This window comes from Haemaphysalis longicornis, unplaced genomic scaffold (assembly GCF_048455015.1).
Source record: "Haemaphysalis longicornis isolate Haplotype H1 unplaced genomic scaffold, Haemaphysalis longicornis Haplotype H1 scaffold_1, whole genome shotgun sequence".
NCBI classification, from domain to species: Eukaryota; Metazoa; Arthropoda; class Arachnida; order Ixodida; family Ixodidae; genus Haemaphysalis; species Haemaphysalis longicornis.
Genome location: NW_027526203.1, coordinates 412,623,206 through 412,640,303, shown reverse-complemented (window position 1 = coordinate 412,640,303; position 17,098 = coordinate 412,623,206). Strand labels below are relative to the sequence as shown.

General features: G+C 49.6%; 1 protein-coding gene across 4 annotated transcripts in view; it reads left to right on the top strand.

Moving 5' to 3' along the window:
• LOC144155525 (sodium-dependent noradrenaline transporter-like) overlaps positions 1–17,098 on the top strand; it is a 204,091-nt gene that overhangs the window by 170,420 nt on the left and 16,573 nt on the right. For all 4 annotated transcript variants that reach the window (XM_077687028.1, XM_077687029.1, XM_077687030.1 and 1 more), the window contains exons 7-13: positions 45–179; positions 4,455–4,558; positions 6,520–6,757; positions 9,264–9,404; positions 14,537–14,636; positions 15,511–15,611; positions 16,211–16,378. In XM_077687028.1, coding sequence (XP_077543154.1) covers positions 45–179; positions 4,455–4,558; positions 6,520–6,757; positions 9,264–9,404; positions 14,537–14,636; positions 15,511–15,611; positions 16,211–16,378 — 987 coding nt within the window. The remainder of the gene's footprint in view (positions 1–44; positions 180–4,454; positions 4,559–6,519; positions 6,758–9,263; positions 9,405–14,536; positions 14,637–15,510; positions 15,612–16,210; positions 16,379–17,098) is intronic.

The following is a 17,098-nucleotide window of genomic DNA, read 5'->3' as shown; positions in this document are numbered from 1 at the left end:
AGCTGCAGCCGTGCATGCTAGTTACGAGCGCGGGCGTGGCGCAGGTGGTGTGGGTGACGGCCACGGCGCCGTATTTCATCCTCACGCTGCTGCTGCTGCGCGGAGTGCTGCTGCCGGGAGCTGGCACGGGCGTCAAGTACTACCTCCAGCCGAACGTCACCAAGCTGCTCGACACCCAGGTGCGGCCCCCTTCCTCCTCCTCCTCCTCCTCCTCTGCCACCGCTCGTGACGCCTCCCGCGCGTACCCGGAATTTTTTACAGCGAAGCTTTCGGTGTCTCACTCTGGCAGTTTAGGGAAAAAACGCGCTGCAGGAAAGCCAACTTTGCACCATGGGCTTCCACTAAGGGCGCATCAATATCACACCTCATAAGCAATGGGGTGTCTTTACATGCATAACGGGTTCCATTGTGCTAGACGAATGCAGTTTAGCGTCATATGGTTGATAGAAAATCATAACATCAGATTCTCTAAGCTCAGCGCTCTCGTAGATTTGGCCTTTGGCTCATTCGATTTGGGACTTTGCATTCGTATAGGAGGCAGCTTCGCGTTTCAACCATCTTAATTCCAGAAAGAGGCGTTAGATTTTTTTATGCCCACCCTTTATTTTTCGCTAAAGACACTCAACGTTGTTGGGACGGTAAAGGCTAGCGCCAGCTCTCTTGGCGCAACACCATTCGCATGGCGTAAAACAAACAACAATCGCAAATTTACAGATAAGGTACACTATTCCCTTGCTGGTAATGTAGCTCGAGAAGTAAGGCGAGAACTAAATATTTTTGAACATACCAAGCACACCTTGGCGAAAACACTGACTTACTTTGTGGAGTCAATTTTTTTTATGTAGCCTTGCAGAAGTCGATTTAGTTGTAAAAATATGCGAGGCGGTTTGGGTGTGCCACTCACGGGATATCTTGGAAAAGCGGGCATACTGAACGCTTTACTAAAATTCAGTCTACGCACACAGTATATGGAGTACCGCTATGTAAAGCGTTGTTTAATGCACCATTGATGGATGCGGGTATACATGCTACTCTGGCAGTACACTCAAAGACAATTCCGTAGTTCACTGCAGTACACTCGAATGACCAATCCATCCAATCAACAATGAATTTTAAGTCAATGAAATGTCGAACATGTGATTTGACTCAAATGTTCTGTCTGCGCAGGGGTGTAGCGCCAAGCAGAACGCCATGCTCGCATTGCGTGGCGTCGCAGTCGAGACCGCAACTTTGTGTCAAATCGTATGTTCGACATTTCATTGACCGAAAGTTCATTGTTGACTGGATGGATTGGCCAGTTGAGTGCATCGGGGTGAAGCTGAACCAGACATTGTCTTGGAGGGTATTAGACTTTGCCAGTCGAACAGCAGCAACACTTGGCTATGTACCGAAGTTAAGGCGCTTAGGCCTAACGCTTCGCTCTGAAGACTCCCAACGTTAACTGGTACCCGCAGATTGAAGTGCGGTGAGTACAATGAGTACTTTTTCGCAGTGGATACCGGTTGCCGACGTTTGACCTTTACAGTAACATTAGGCCTAACGTCCAATGCTTCGGCTTAACGTTAGGTATCCTTCAGGCTGAGCTTACCGAGATGCTAAGCAGCGTCATATTCATTGTACTTCGAGCTGCGGGTACCGGTCACCTCAGGGCGGGGCGCTAGATCTAACGTCCGGCCGTCGCATACCCGCGTCGCCTGCTCTCAACAACAGTGCCTAGAAACCACATAAAGTGACCGTGTCAGTGAAATCTTGGGGTATCGCGGCATAAAACGCTTTCGTGTTAAAACATAAAACCTGAAAACGAACGACCTTTTAAGTATAACGTACTCTTTAGTACTAAAGGTTGCTTCCCCGCAAGAAGATCCTGTGTGCAGGGGTGCACCCTTTACAGGCCGCTTGCTTCGTTGTATTGGCGTCACTTCCGTGACGGGTATGACGTCAGCCAAATCTTCGTGTACCCGAGAATAATCCACTTTCGTGTCAAAAAGCGTGTCCTTGCACTGGCCGCCAAGAGTATGTTTAAAACGAGGCGTCAAAACCCCCTCAGTGAGGATGAGGGATCGTTCCAAAGGTTTCTTGCACGAGACGGAAGGATTGGCTTAGTCGCCTAAAAGCGTATTTGCCCAGAGGGATTGCTTGTTCACCTCGTTGCACAAGGCGAGTCTGTGGTGTCTAGATGATCACATTGCACCTCACATACATACATCCCCGATCTGCGATAACGTGACCAGAAAGCGAGCGCTCGTCTTCAAACTACCACGGAAGGTGTCTCTAACGTTTTAAGCTTTATAAAATTTTGCTCTCCCACGAATCATTCCTATCACTCAGCCGTAGTTTAATATGTTTTCAGGTGCTGCAGCATAGCGGTAATTGGCCGCAACCACGCAGACATACGAACTCGGGCTTTTCATAACGGTAAGGTGACTCGTGGTCGCAGTGTCACACGCTACGTATGCAGGCGACTACGCAGAAGTATGCGCCTGTTCAGTTAGTCCACATTCCTGCTTTTAGGGACTGTTGTTACGGCAAGCGAATTGTGCCGGTCTTGCTGCTTCTGTCGAAGGAGGTATGCAGCGGGTATACCCTTAATAGTATAATGCTGCTTTAAGGCAAAAATTATAGGCAAGCCGAAGTCTGAATATTGTACCAAAATCAGAAAGTATTGGCGCCGCAACACTTCATCCCTGGTCTTCCCTTCTTTGGTTCCCCGGCCGGCCGACCACGTGAGCGGAAACCGAGAAACCTAAAAAAACAAAAAACACTGGCAAAAAAAGTGAAGCCTAAAATGTTCGTGAGGGTTCTTCCAAGTATACTTCGCAAAAAAAAAAAAAAACTGTTCAAGCTCCGTGCACATGTAAGGCCGGTTTGTGCCCATAACTTTGTTCAGTAGATAATGTTACATAGTCTAGAGGCCGCTGGTTGTTCAAAAAGAGTAAGGGCCAGCATATAGAGGCAAAATAGCGGATAAAAACACGTAAGCGTAGTCAGCGCAGATGGAACTGGCGGCAATCGCATCGAAACGAAACACGTTAGGTGTCGGATGTGGTGCCCTCTCTCCAGCGACGTCACCTTTCTAGGACTTTGTTCAATCCAGGTTAAAGCGATAAAGTCCTGTGTATCGCTGCGTCGTCATGAAACAGATTTCCAGAAGTTCTCACTTTCCGCGGCGTTAAAACCGTCACTAGCGCGGAAACGTAAGGCCCTCGGGGTGCGCTTCCGTCAAAAAGATAAAGAAATTGCGTATTGGGGCATGGCTGCACATTTCGGAGTGGTGCAGCTTTGAAAATAAAAAAAACATAAAGAGAGGCTCCTCTCTGGGGAGAATTGGATTGCCATTGGCTCGACGAAAATGACAGCCATGAAGCCCTTGGGCACTGCTTGTGACCAATGCTTAGAGGGAAAAGAAGCTTTAGAGTGCACTTTTAAAACGCACTCGTGTGTCTGCTTTATCACTGCGCGTCTTAATTATCAACAAGTGGGATCAACAAGAAGACAGTTTTAAGCCAACGACGAGAGCCAGCACAGTATTTCGATCGAGACGTGGTCTGCGTCGCGACGCTATGCAATGCAATTTTGAGCCAAAACGCATCTAGCATATCCGCTTGAAGCCCCCCATGGGTAGCCTGCGCACATTGTGAAGGAAACTCACGGAACTTCTTTAGTGTGTACTAATCCGCGCAAAATTTTCACTAGTTTGCAACTTTTTTAGTACGCAGGGACAAAATATTCTTAAAGCAGTCACTTGGGCTCTCAAGAGTGGCGTCAAGTTTAATGCGTAAGGGGGACATCCGCTCTGTGAAGTAGCCCAACAGAGAAGGCATGCATTAGCTACCCAGAAGACCACTTTTCTGTGAGAAAAAAAAAAGCGCTGAGGACGAACCTTGCAGGCTTCCTTGTTTTTACCATCATATCCTGCAAAACAAATGTTTCAATCGGCACCGTACGGAACCATTTCGGCCTCTCCGAATCACGGCGTAAACCTAAGCGTTAGTATATACTCCGCCGGAGTGCGGTGATCAACCGCTGGAAATAGCAAGCCAAAAAAATGGGTTTCCTTTTCATTTAAACAACTTCGCTTTCCAACGGCGCCGCCGCTGACTTCTCCTGTAATAGCTTCCCGCCTTCAGTCAGCATTGCGAAGATCAGGAAGTGGAGATGCAGTAAACCGCCGTTATAACAAAATCTTGTTATTCGAAGTTCCTCTTCATTCGAAGTGTTTCTCAGTTCCCGCCGTCGCAGTGTACATCGAGCCCATCGTCGCTTATAACGAAGCCACTTTCTTGTCCCGGTGACTTCGCTATAGCGAGGCTTTACCATACACAGTCGTCCAAAACACGGCAGCCACAACTTGTGGGCTAGGAAATGCTGTACGTCGGCGGCGGTGTTTGTAAACCAGGCGTGCGTCGGCGTGGAGAGCGCTAATGTGGCCTGTAACACGCGCGTGTACCTCGCAGGTGTGGGTGGACGCCGCCGTCCAGGTCTTCTACTCCGTGGGAGTCGGATTCGGCGTGCACCTCACGTACGCCTCGTACAACCCGTTCAACAACAATTGCTACAGGTGAGCGCGCAATCGCCGCCCGCAACAAGTGATTGCGCCCGCTTGTGGCCACGTGCCACGCGCATTTGCATTCTCTCTCTCTCTCTCTCTCTCTCTCTCTCTCTCTCTCTCTCTCTCTCTCTCTCTCTCTCTCTCTCTCTCTCTCTCTCTCTCTCTCTCTCTCTCTCTCTCTCTCTCTCTCTCTCTCTCTCTCTCTCTCTCTCTCTCTCTCTCTCTCTCTCTCCCGTGCTTTCCTTTTTTGTCGCCCGCGGTCGCTCGGCGTGGCGGCGAGATACTGGCGACGGCTGAACGCCGTGCCCAGTGGGGCGCCTCATTAGCGGACTTCCCGGTGCAAAACGCCTCGCGAAGCCCGGGCCGGCGTTGTGGCGGACGCTAGTCGAGACTCATTAGACCCACAACGCGCGCTTTTATCTCGTCACCATTGAGCCGAAACCGACGCCGCGACTGTATAATCCCCTAAGCCGGCAAGGCGGAGCGCCGATATTATCAGTAGTAGGCCGGGCCCAGAAACCGTTTCCATCTACTGAAACTGGAACGAAAGGGGAAACAAGGCGCGTCTGAGAAGAGCTGATTGTCAGTTTTCCGTACCTGAAAAACCGCCACCAAAGAAGGGATATTCGGGAATCCGACGGTGAAAGCAAAACGTGATTGCCCGTTGTTATCTTTCTTGTTTCTTTTTTTTTTTGTAACAGGTAAAAAATAGAGCCCCCAGTTTTCTTTCACTTCAGTTCTCTTCAATAAGTTGAATAAAGCATATCTTGAGCCCGCTGGGATCAACCGATGAAGAAAGTTTCTCCACAATGAAAGTTGCCTTACTTATTACCAACAATTCTTGTTGAGTGTAGTTGCGCAATAATAATTTCTATCAGATTAATTTTTCCCAACTTCAAAAGACGTGTCCGCCTTACCATTAGGTATGGTTCTTAAAGACTTGCAACATTGTGACGTAAACCAGCGTGAATGCGCATACAAAGAAACACTGACGAACTCGAACTCTCTCTGTCCTTCTTTATAGCCGTCTTCTGTAGCTGTTCCTCGTCGCAATGTTGCAACATAACCAATTATCGTATGTTCAGAGCTCATTTTTACCTATATTTTTGTTGTTGTTTTTCTTTTAACTGTGTTTCTGTAGTGTGGAAGCCCGCATTTCGTGCCCTTGTGGATTTGCACGACATTAACACGCAATACCTGCAGGTTTTAAACACATCTGCGCCAGTTACTTTTGCTTAAAAAAATTCTTGTTGGCTTCAGCTGTTTCAAACAAATCCAAGTCATAGCGAGAAAATATATGATTGAGTGTAGGGTTTAACGCGCCGACGCAGCGCAGGCGATGAGGCGCGCCGTAGTGGAGGCTCCGTATTAATTTTTACCACCTGGGGATTTTTAACGTGCGCCGAAATCTCGTACACACGGGCGTTTTTGCTTTTCGCCTCCATCAGCAAAGTGGCCACCGCGGCCGGGAATCGAACCCGCGACCTCGTGCTCAGTAGCGCAACGCCTTAGACAGCGAGAAAATATAGTCGGAAGGTATGACTGGACTGGCTCTAGACTTGTTGCAATGGTGCATAACCTCCTAGCTTTCAACTGTACGTCACAAATAAAAACACCTCATAAAGATGCTAAACGTTATTCTCTAACTCAACAAACCGAACGTAAAGAGGTTAATACGAAGTTCTCCGCGTTACGAAAACTATTCCCGTGATTATCGAGCTAAGATCGATTGCGTGCTACTGCGTGCAAAACTTCTCCCTTATCCGTGTTTTTGAATTAGGGGATTGAATAATGATTAGGAGGAAGTCACTTCGTTCTCCCGCTCTTCACTGATGCGGGCACGCATGTCTAAAACTAGTTATACCGTTTCGAAAGTGTCCCGCGCGGAACCGGGCGCGCTGCAGCGGGGAGGAAAGGCGGAGGCGCAGTGAGCTCAAGCTTCCCGTCCGCTGCGCCTCGCCGCGCTGCAGGGACTGCCTGATGACGACGGCGGTGAACAGCTTCACGAGCTTCTACAGCGGCTTCGTGATCTTCGTGTACCTGGGCTACATGGCCGCCAAGCAGGGCGTTCCCATCCAGCAGGTGGCCACCGAGGGCCACGGGCTCGTGTTCCAGGTCTACCCGGAGGCCATCGCCACGCTGCCCGGGGGCCCGCTCTGGGCCGTGCTCTTCTTCGTCATGCTTCTCACGCTGGGCCTCGACAGCGCCGTCAGTACACACGCCGCGATCGATACGCCCGACCCCTGACCGACTCAAAATTATACGATCTCCCTCTGGTCCCGCGTCCAGTTTTAGTTGTAGCGACGAAAATGTGTCAAAGCCACTACAAAGGAAAACGCTATGAAAGCAAAGCTCGCTCTACAACCGTATCTGCTACGTGGAGTATTTTCTTTTGCGGTAAGCGTAAAAGAAAGGGGAACGCCACCTAGGTCAGAATCAAGCTGGCAACTTACGCCCATTGCGACTGGTCTGCTCGACATGGTCTGCTTAAAAAGACAGCTGGTGGCATTTCCTTGCTTTTTTTTTTTCACCTTGGCCACTTACATAAACAAAATTGCGTTTGAATGGTTATTCTCCAAGCGCGTTTTTTTTCCTCGTATAAAAGATTTTTATCAGCCTCCGTTCAGGCCTTCTCTAAGCCAAACTCGCTTGCCAGAAAAAAAGCGCAGCTAGTGTGAAGCGGTTCTATGGATTGCCATTGATGAATTTTACAAGAACTATTCGCTTAACAGTAACCACTTGGGCATCCACACGAACTCTGTCTAACGAAGGTGTAACCCGAGTATGAAAGGGTGCGCCGGAAGCGGAAAGCGGGGTACTAGAAGGCCTATCAATGTACAGAACGCCATATTGTGAATTCCTCTCTACATACAAAACCTTTGGCACTCGGGTTACCCACAAAGGCTAATAATGATGACGGCAGAAAAGTAGCTGTCCAGGAGCGGAGAGGGAAAAATGATTGGACTTTATCGGCATTGCTTTCCGATAATGGTGTTGCATTCACTACGCCGTACTCCCCCTTACAAAAAATTCGCAATATGACTAAATAAAAAAATTGCGCAAAAAGGGGGGGGGGGGCGTTGTGGACACGGACGAAGTAAAGATGGGACACACACGGCGCAAACTTCCAACTACATTTCGTTGTCCCACTGTGTCAACCTTATAAACGTCACAAAGGACGATCGCGCATGCGTAAACATGAAGAGGGATTAAACGCCCGGCGATGCGGCAGCGAAGAAAACCAATTCCTTTTCAGCGAGAGCAAGCGAGGGCGTGCTGACACATTTATCTCAGAGTCTTGCTATCGCCTCAGCTTCGGTAATTTCTCGCAAAAGTTGCGTCCGGCCACGGGATGAAATCGTGCTCTTCTCAAATATCGGTTTACAGCCGCATCTTAAACAATGTGCGGCCAAGAATTCACCAGTGCCAGATTTAATGTTATTGCAGTGTTCGCGTAACCGGTCATTCAGGCAATGCCCGGTCTGCCGAGTGTGCAGCCTCCTACAATTGAGCGGGTGGCTGTATACCACCCGGCTCGCACAGGCAACAAACCTCTTCCGGTGCCTCTTGTTGCCCTTCTCAGGGGTGGGGCGATCGGGGTTTGTGAGTTTACTCAGCTTCCCAAGCTTGTTGGGCGCCGAAAAAACCACCTTAATGTTAGCTTTCTTTCCAATCTTCTTGAGGTTGTGGGATATCCGGTGCATGTAGGGCACTACACAGTTGTAAACCGGAAGATGCGGCTGTAAACCGATATTTGAGAAGTGCACGATTTTATCCCGTGGCTGGACGCAACTTTTGCGAGAAATCACCGAACCTGACGCGATAGCAAGACTGAGATAAATGTGTCAGCACGCCCTCGCTTGCTCTCGCCGAAAAGGAATTGGTTTTCTTGGCTGCCGCATCTTGGCTGCCGCAATCCCTCTTTATGTTTACGCATGCGCGATCGTCCTTTGTGAAGTTTCTAAGGATGACACAGTGGCACAATGAAATGTAGTTGGAAGTTTGCGCCGTGTGTGTCCGTCTTCGCTTCGTCCGTGCATCCCCCCCTTTTTGCGCGATTAATTTATTTAGTTATGGAGTACCAACATGCCCAGGACGCTACCCTTATTTCGCAATATGGAAAGACTTCTGCTAAGACGTGCTTGGTATAGGCCGATTTTCATTGTTATTCACGCCTGCCTCAATGATTGTGTGTGCAACTGCTGTAAATCACATGCTCTTAAAATCACCGTCGCCTCAAACAGCGACCCGTGGCGCCTAACCATATTGTACTGCCGGGACAGTCACCCTTTTTACGATCTCAACCCCCAGTGAAGGTCTTGTCGATTAGGATGCTGTCAAGCTCAGTAGGCTCTAGTTCGGGACAAACCAGCAAACAACACTTCAGATAACCGAAACAGATTTTACTCGTACCTCAGGCTTCCCTCACAAATTTTTATCTGTTTAATTTTCTTCTTTGCTTCCGGCAGCGCGTATAATAACTGCTACGTTACCTTCAACGTCTCGTTATTGCGCATACATATCTCCACTGCGCTTAGGAAACAAAATAAAGCGCGACTTTATCCACCGTTTGCTTGTTTCGCTTCCCTTTGTCTTTTATTGTCTCCGTACCCGCTGCACGATTGTGGGACGTATGACCAGCACGCTGCCGAGCCGTTCGATAGACGTCTCACCCGGCCCCTCTCGATCCCCGGTCGTAACTGGCGGTCCGCAGATGGGTGGCCTGGAGAGCGTCATCACGGGCCTCATGGACGAGTTCAAGACGTTCTTCTCCCGCTGGCACTGCCGCCGAGAGGTCTTCACGGCGGTCGTCATCTGCGCCTCCTTCTGCGTCTCCATCGTCAACGTCACCAGGGTCAGTGACGCAATCTCGCCACTGATCGCCGCTCCTCTCCCCGGCGGAAGGAGTGCGGGCGAAGGCGCAGGGAATGCATTTCTAGGCTCGTCGGCAGAACTTCTCAGGGCCTATTAGTGTCGCGCATTCTTTCGTGCCGGAAGCGCTACTTTATCACTTATCAAAGCTTTGCAGTGCGCGTCTATGTCAGCGGCCCTGGGCAATGAATCCAGCATTTCGCAGCCGTACGTATTGCTCAGAAGGACGCCTGTCACTTAGGCACAGAAATTGGGTCACGAGGCTTCAAAAACAGATCCCGGCTATTGACGGCCGGAACGGTTCTGTACATGTGAGCTAGAAGGGAAAGACTCTTTACCGGAACGCCCTACAGTCCGGCCATCATGCACCATCTTCTTCGCCATGGGGCGAGGCCAAGAAGCACAGGAAATGATTCAAAGCCAAAGCAGAGGATTCTTTCGAGACTGTAAGAACTGTAACTACACAATCCCACTGCTTGTCACTCTTTTCCCTCAGTCAGGAAAAGGGGGCGAGTAAAATTCAGTTCTTCTACTCCTCCAAGAACGCGCCGCCGTGTCTCGTGTCGCCGTGAGGGACGAGGCAAACTCTGAGTCCAAACAATGTACACTTTATGCACAAAATTATATACAGGATATATACAGGATCACTGGAACAGCCGCAGTGCAGCTTAGAAAATGCTTGCCGGTGTCCGACCGGCGCCGCGGGGCTCTTCCCGCTACCTAGAGCAAGTTGGACAGCACAAAGACCCCCTTCCTCTCGCCGGGCCGTACATATATACCCTCGGTGAGGGAAGGGGGAGCGTTAAAGATAAACAATAAAAAGTCAGGCAGGGTACACAACGCGCCGACCGAGCTTGAGGCGTTCGGAGAACGTACCTGATGGTCGCCACCCAACAACGTCACAGAAGGCCGCATCTTTTGTCACCGGGAGGACACCGCCATGCTGGTTTTCGCAGGCGCCGAGCGTCCAGACCGCTTGACGCCTTATTTCATTTCATTTCATTTCATTTACTTCATCCTTAACGGCCGGAAAGCATTAAATAAGGGAGGGCAAGTGACGAGGTACAGTGCGATGCTCACATGATTTGACACACAAAAAAGCAAAAGAAAACAGACAGAAACCAGAATCGGATCCATGTAGATAGTAAAAACAACAAAAAACGGGAATGTTGTCCGAAAAACATGAAAAAAAATTATATAAAAACTTAAGGTACGTACAAATCTCAAATTCTTGGCAGAAGACATGAGGTAGTCAAATTATCAAAAGCATGCAAGTTGCTCCGACAGGTGACCGGTGAGCTTAGTGAGGAACATTTCTCGGTAGGTGCATGATGCGCAGTGCTCTGGTGGAGCGTTCCACAGGGCTATTGCGTGGGGAGAAAAGGAGGTGTTAAATGCTGATGTCTTCCCCGTGATACGAGCCAATGGGGCTGCTGTGATCTACAGGCGTGGTGAAGTTCCGTGCGCTGGTTGAAGCAAGAGATGCCGTGAGTGGGGTTGATAGTAGTAGATGCGAAGAAGGCATATACTGGCAACTATTCGGCGGAATTAAAGCGTTGGGAGGGAGAGAGAGAGTGTTTTATTGCAGTGATGCCGGTTCTATGGGAGTATTGCGAAGATATGGAGCTAGCGGCACAGTTTTGTCAGGGGACCCTTTGGCGGGTGACGACAGCTCCGCATTTGCGTCGTGGGGCGCGCAAGGGGTACAACGACCTCCGTGGTCAAACCTTACACAGTGTCCACAAGTTTCCACTTCTCATCAGCCGCTTCCGTATGCACCAGGAACCGTATCATCACTCTGTTCGCATAGTTCTGGTGCTCGGATGGTGGCTTTAGGAACCAGAAATGAATGTTGCGCCGATCGAGCACAGAAATACATTTTGCAGTAACGACTGCATGAGAGAGACAGAGAGACGAAACGTACTATAAAAGAACATAAGCGTATGTTTTTTTAGCTACAAAGTACGATGCAATATGTTCTAAAGTTGATGCATAATAGCGAGGTTCATCATTGTTTTTCCTGAACGATACGCACTGCAGATATTCTTATCCATAGCGGGAAAACGACCTTAAAGTTCTTTTTTTTTTACTCAATGATATCTTCTGTTGAGAATATTTAAATAAAACAAGCGCTAGAAGCTTTTCTATTTTTTGTGTGAATGTTTAACTCCATGTCGGGTAGTGAAACTTGTGTTACATAAGTTTAACGATTCCGCAGTAACACACGTGGCACATTTGCTGAATTCTCTTGTATATTTGAAAACCGTGACACCCGTAGATTGTGAAAGAACGAGCGGCACGTCGTCTGCATGGTGTGTCTTTCTGGAGCCAACACGTCACACGCAAGTAATCGCAGCTACCTTTCAGGATAGATAAGCGAGCCCTGATCGCCGCTCAGTAGGCTGTGGTTCGAAACTTTGAGGTTTGCGCTTGCACATCTCCGCTTTCAGGCACAGCTACGCCAGTTGGGGTGCGTCCGTTTAGAGTCACTCCAAGCTTATTATTAGCACAGGAGCAGGAGCTGAGCGGAATTCGCCTTTGAGAAACCGACGCCCAAAACACGAAGCAGGAAAACCTTCAACGTTCACGCGCGCACTGCTCGCGTACAAAACTGAAAAAAAAGGCAAAGGGGATTATAAATCGTCGCAATGACACAAAAGGAGGAAAGAGCGACCCGTATGGGCGTTAATCGAATAAATGGCGTAAGCACTCATTATTTTCTCTGCGCGGAAATGATGCTGCAATCACGCGGACATCTTCGGACACCGCCTGCTAAACGATTCCCGGCAAATTTTCAATACATATTGCCTAGCTGAAGGAACCGAACTCATGGGCCCGGTGGGCGCTGTCCACTCCATCCGCGGCCATTGTGACTCTCTCAGCCCGGAAATTTCGCATCATTACGGACGCTCACGTCGCCCTTGAAGAATTGAACAGAACATTTTCGCCTTAATTATACGGTCACAAATATCCTTTATGCCTTCCGAGACCTTCAACTGGAAGGCACCGCCATCCGCATCGTCTGGTCTCCGTTACACACGCCTGGAGCACACGGCAACCAGATGGCTCACACGTCCGCCCGGGAGAGGCTTGACACACCTCCAGTGGTTTCCAGTGCCCCATTTCAACACCCACCACAACCAGTCTGGCAGCTTTGCCTGAGGAAATTCAAAGCAGAGAGTCGCAGGAGGCTGCAAGATACTACCCCAGTGGGTGTACTGGGCCCGCTCAAGACACTAACACGCTCGCCGGAGGTAATAGTTAATAATATCTATGCTGACACGGCACTAGCCCCTGATGTAGTAGAAAGAAAGGACCCGCGGAGCCAGCTCGCACATCCAACGCTGTCCGTATTGTGACGATACATGCATCCCTAATCTATATCATTTGTTATGGCCCTGTGCACACTTTATGACTGGTCGCGAGCCACTATTGAAACTTGGTTCCTCACCTGCAGATTAAGAAGCGCCTTGCAAAGCGTTCGAGCAGACCCCTCAGTGCCAGAGAAAATAATTGAATACTCACTAACCGGTGGTCTCTACAAGCTGGTGTGATAACCTGAACCGACTCCTGTCATAAACGTCCTTGAGCACCTGTCTCTTCACGAAATCTGCGAACTATATCTTCACGGAACCATAAACTTCAAAATTCTCTCCACCTATTTAAGAGATTGAACCTTGAACTGTGATATCTCTTCAATTACTCCCTCCCCCTGTGTCTCTTTTGTTCCCCACCAAGGCATTCATGCCCCCTCAGACAATAAATCTATTCCTCCCTTTCTGTAAAGCGTACTTTGTTGTACGCATACATGCTTAAGGAGAAGCACCCTTGCCAGGGAAAAGAGATGGCGACTATTCCGGCGTTTTCGGGGAGCCTCTGAAGCCTAATACGTCGAGGCAGCTGAAAACTAAAGACGGAAATGCAGTACTCACCATAGACGGCTAAAACAAATCATAAAACTGCCAGATTAAGCCTGACGCATTTGCGCAACGTGTGTTGCACAGTCAGAGAACAACCGTCACGAAACGCGATTATATCAGTGAGGAAGGCAGACCATGATATGGAAAGACGGAACCTTTTTGCGCCCCTAATACGTGCACGGACATCAATAAAGGACCTAATAGTATAGAGGGGGTCCTCTTGAGAACGTTTAGTGAGCAGCCAAATAGCGGGCGCATCCATCATCGGCGTCGAAAACCAGCGTTGCCGGCGAAGGCCAGCCACGCAGCATCGCTTAGCGGGCCACGAGTGGCGCCTTAATTAGCGCGGTCAGCTCCGTGGGAGCGCGACCAGGCGTGTTTCATTGTCTCCAGTCGCGTGAAGGGTGAGCCCGTTGTTGCGGCGGCCAGCGCGACTCCGCCGCGGGCGCAATTACGGCACCGCACGCGCTGCGCTCTGTCCGCGCGCAAACACGAGGCAGCGGCGGCAATAAAAGAGGCCTCCGGCGATAGGCGCGCAGGCACCGCCTAATTGGTCGAGTCCCCCGAGCCACTGCTTGGTCAAACTCGTGCCACTGCACCTTCTTACTTTGGCCTGCACGCGCCTGTCACGAAGCGTTGTCCTCGTAAAATTGTGCTCCTCGCGGCGAAGGGCTGATGTCCTGTTGGCCCGCGCGGACAGCCCGTGACGGCAATGGGCAGACTGAATCGCCGACGACGGATGATCGCGGCGCCCCCTTAAAACAGAAATCATCGGATCGAGCCGAGTCGCACGAGCTTTGTACGCGCGTGCATGCTGTGTACGCGCGGGATTCTTTAGCGCATTGCGCATAGGCAGGTAGTACTACTTCTAAAAAACGCACCGTTAACAGGCGAAGTATGCGTTTGGTGTCGTGTTGGGCTGTTTACTGTCAGTGATAGAACGTTATCAGTGCTCTTCTCTTTACATGTTGTTACTTTTAAAAAGCCATAGTATTTATAAGAGAGGTTTTCGCTTACTTCGAAACATAACTTTTTTGTGTGAAAGTGCATTTCTGGGTTGCGGCAATCCCGGTGTAACTGCGGGATGCTTCCTTAATAACAAGCGTGCGTGCTCTAAATGTTCAAGTTTGCAATAACATGGCAAAATAGCTTCGCCGGCGCCGCTTGGTTGAACGAGGGGTGGTGCTCCTCGCAGGGAGGCGGTTACATGATCACGTGGCTGGACACCTACTCCGCCGGGATCTCCCTCCTCTGCTCGGCGCTGTTCGAGTCAATAGGCATCGCCTGGTTTTACGGTGAGACGCGCTCTGGTAAACGAACTGGAAGTGTGGGCCCGCTCGAAAGCGAAAAGCGCGCGTCCCGCACTGACCGCGGCAAAACGTGTACAAGGTGGAGCGTGCCCGAAATGCCGACAGCGGGCAACGTGGGGAGCACAGCGCGCCATCTAGAGGCACATTATGAACTCACATGAGGTGTCTTATGAAGGCGGGAAGAACAAAACAAGAAGATCCTGTATTTTGGTCGCCAAAGGCCCTGGTTTCAGCGCGGTTTTGTGCTTTCTTTTGGAAACCCTATTTTTCGCTGCGTTTTCTTTTAGCCGAAAAAGGGGCCAAAAGCATTTTAAAAAAGAAGTTTTGCTCTATGTAGTGGTGGACGCAATGTTGGAAAGACAGCTTTTTGCCTTTTGGTGGGCTGTAGAGCCAAAGTACCGTGAAGGGGCCACTGGGTATCAATATTTTATGTTTGCTGATGCACGAAGAATTACGGTCAATAAGGAGGAGGCAAGGTTGCAAGTTTCCGCAGGCGCTGGCAGTCCAATTGAGGGTGATATTTTTAGATATTACAGTGTCTTTATTTCAGTTTATGGGTCTTCGTTTGTTACAAAAAATCATTTAGGGCCATTCAGAGCTATGAACAACTGAAAAGGCTTTTAAAACTTCAGTTCAGCGTGCCTCGACAGAATAAAAGGTATTTCCAGCTTTGTCTCATGCAAAACAGTTTAAGGTTTTCCGTCATTTTTTTAAGACGGAAACTTGGATTTATGTGAGTGTGCCTTGTATAAGTAAGCTAGAATGCTTCAATAAGTACTTGTAGCGTTCAGCAACATAGTGACTAACCGGGACATTGTTTGGACTTGCATTCGCTTCAAAACTGCCTTGTGTGCAACAGGTCTCGACCGGTTCTGCGGCAACATACACGAGATGCTGGGTTTCCGCCCGGGAATTTTCTGGAGGCTGTGCTGGAAATTCATCACTCCGACTTTCCTCGTGGTGAGTTATCGTTAGCCGCGCTGCTTGCGGCTGCTATTGCATTTCGGTAAGAGTGTGGCTTGAAGCAAACTGAGCTCGTAGTATCAGGCGGCACAATTGTAGAACGCAGCCGCCGCGGAGGCTCAGCGGTTAAGGCGTTATGCTGCTGAGCTCAAGGATGCGGGTTCGATGTTGGCTGTAGTGGCAGCTTTTCTGATGGAGGAGAAAAGCGGAAACACCCGGTTGTCGAGATGTCAGCGCACTTTAAACACCCCCAGGTGGTTGAAATTATTCCTGAGCCCTCCTCTAGGTCAGGTTTAGCTTCGGGGTGGTAGACTCCTAAAATGCGAAAAAAAAATAATAGAGTGCATAGGCTGTCCTTGCACACACACCTATACATTTTGGCAGTGAGAAATTGCCGCCCTCGGAAGATCTGTCTGAAGATCGCCGTCCCGTCCCACTGTCTCGGAACAGTGGGACGGGACGGCGATACCTGGATGCTGGGGTCGCGATTATGAATGATGCCGTGGTGCCCGTTGTTTATTCATTTGCCTTCCTTTTGGGAAGCAAGATCACTCAGCAGGCGTTGTGTACAAAGAGCAGCGTGGCGCGCATTGCAGGCGGTGATCATCAGCGGCATAGTGAACCAGGCTCCGGTGGAGTACCACAACTACCGGTACCCGCCGTGGGCCATCAGCATGGGCTGGGGCCTGGCGCTCTCCTCGGTCTCCATGGTGCCCCTCGTGGCTATCATCAAGCTCTGCCGAGCCAAAGGAACCTGCACCCAGGTGACGAGCGCCTCTGTTGGCCGCCAAGGACGAGGGCCGAGGCCAATGCGGACGAAATATGCTTCACCGAAGCTTAGTTAAATGCTCCCACATTTTTTCCGTGACACTTTTCGACCCGCGCATTGTGTAGTCTCAAAGTTAAGCGCAAAACTGCTGGCACATGTCTGCTGGCTTTACTTTTAATTACCGAAAACCGCACCTTGATTAGGGAGCGAACCGGGGCTACGCACCGGACATAGGCGTCGGAAATTCCTCCTGAAGCGGAAGTGGCATTCGTGGACCTCCGCGGCTCGTCGTGCCGTGCGCGCATAGCTTGGCTGCTGCTTTTTCGAGAGCACAGCGGTAGTGCAGCGGACCATTCAGATGACTCTTATTCGGAAACTTTTTGTCACAGCTATTAAAAAGATGATTTTATTTATCTCTCTCCACACCGACTGCACCTAACCAGTAAGCACACCGGGCAACTTTACTTGCCAGCTTTTGCATTTCAAACACCCCGAAAAAAAAAAGTTGATCCGCACACACTGAAAACACGATAAATATTAGGCCGAACACCATAGCCCCCAATAAAAATTTTAAAAAGTAGTTTTTTTTTTTTCAAGCAATCACACACTCCTAGCGAAGAACGCACAGTAACTAAAACTTTCCAACAAATTGGGCTTGCTTCTGAATCTTAACTGATGTTAGCGAGAGTCATAAAAATGATTCATGGGAACCCCT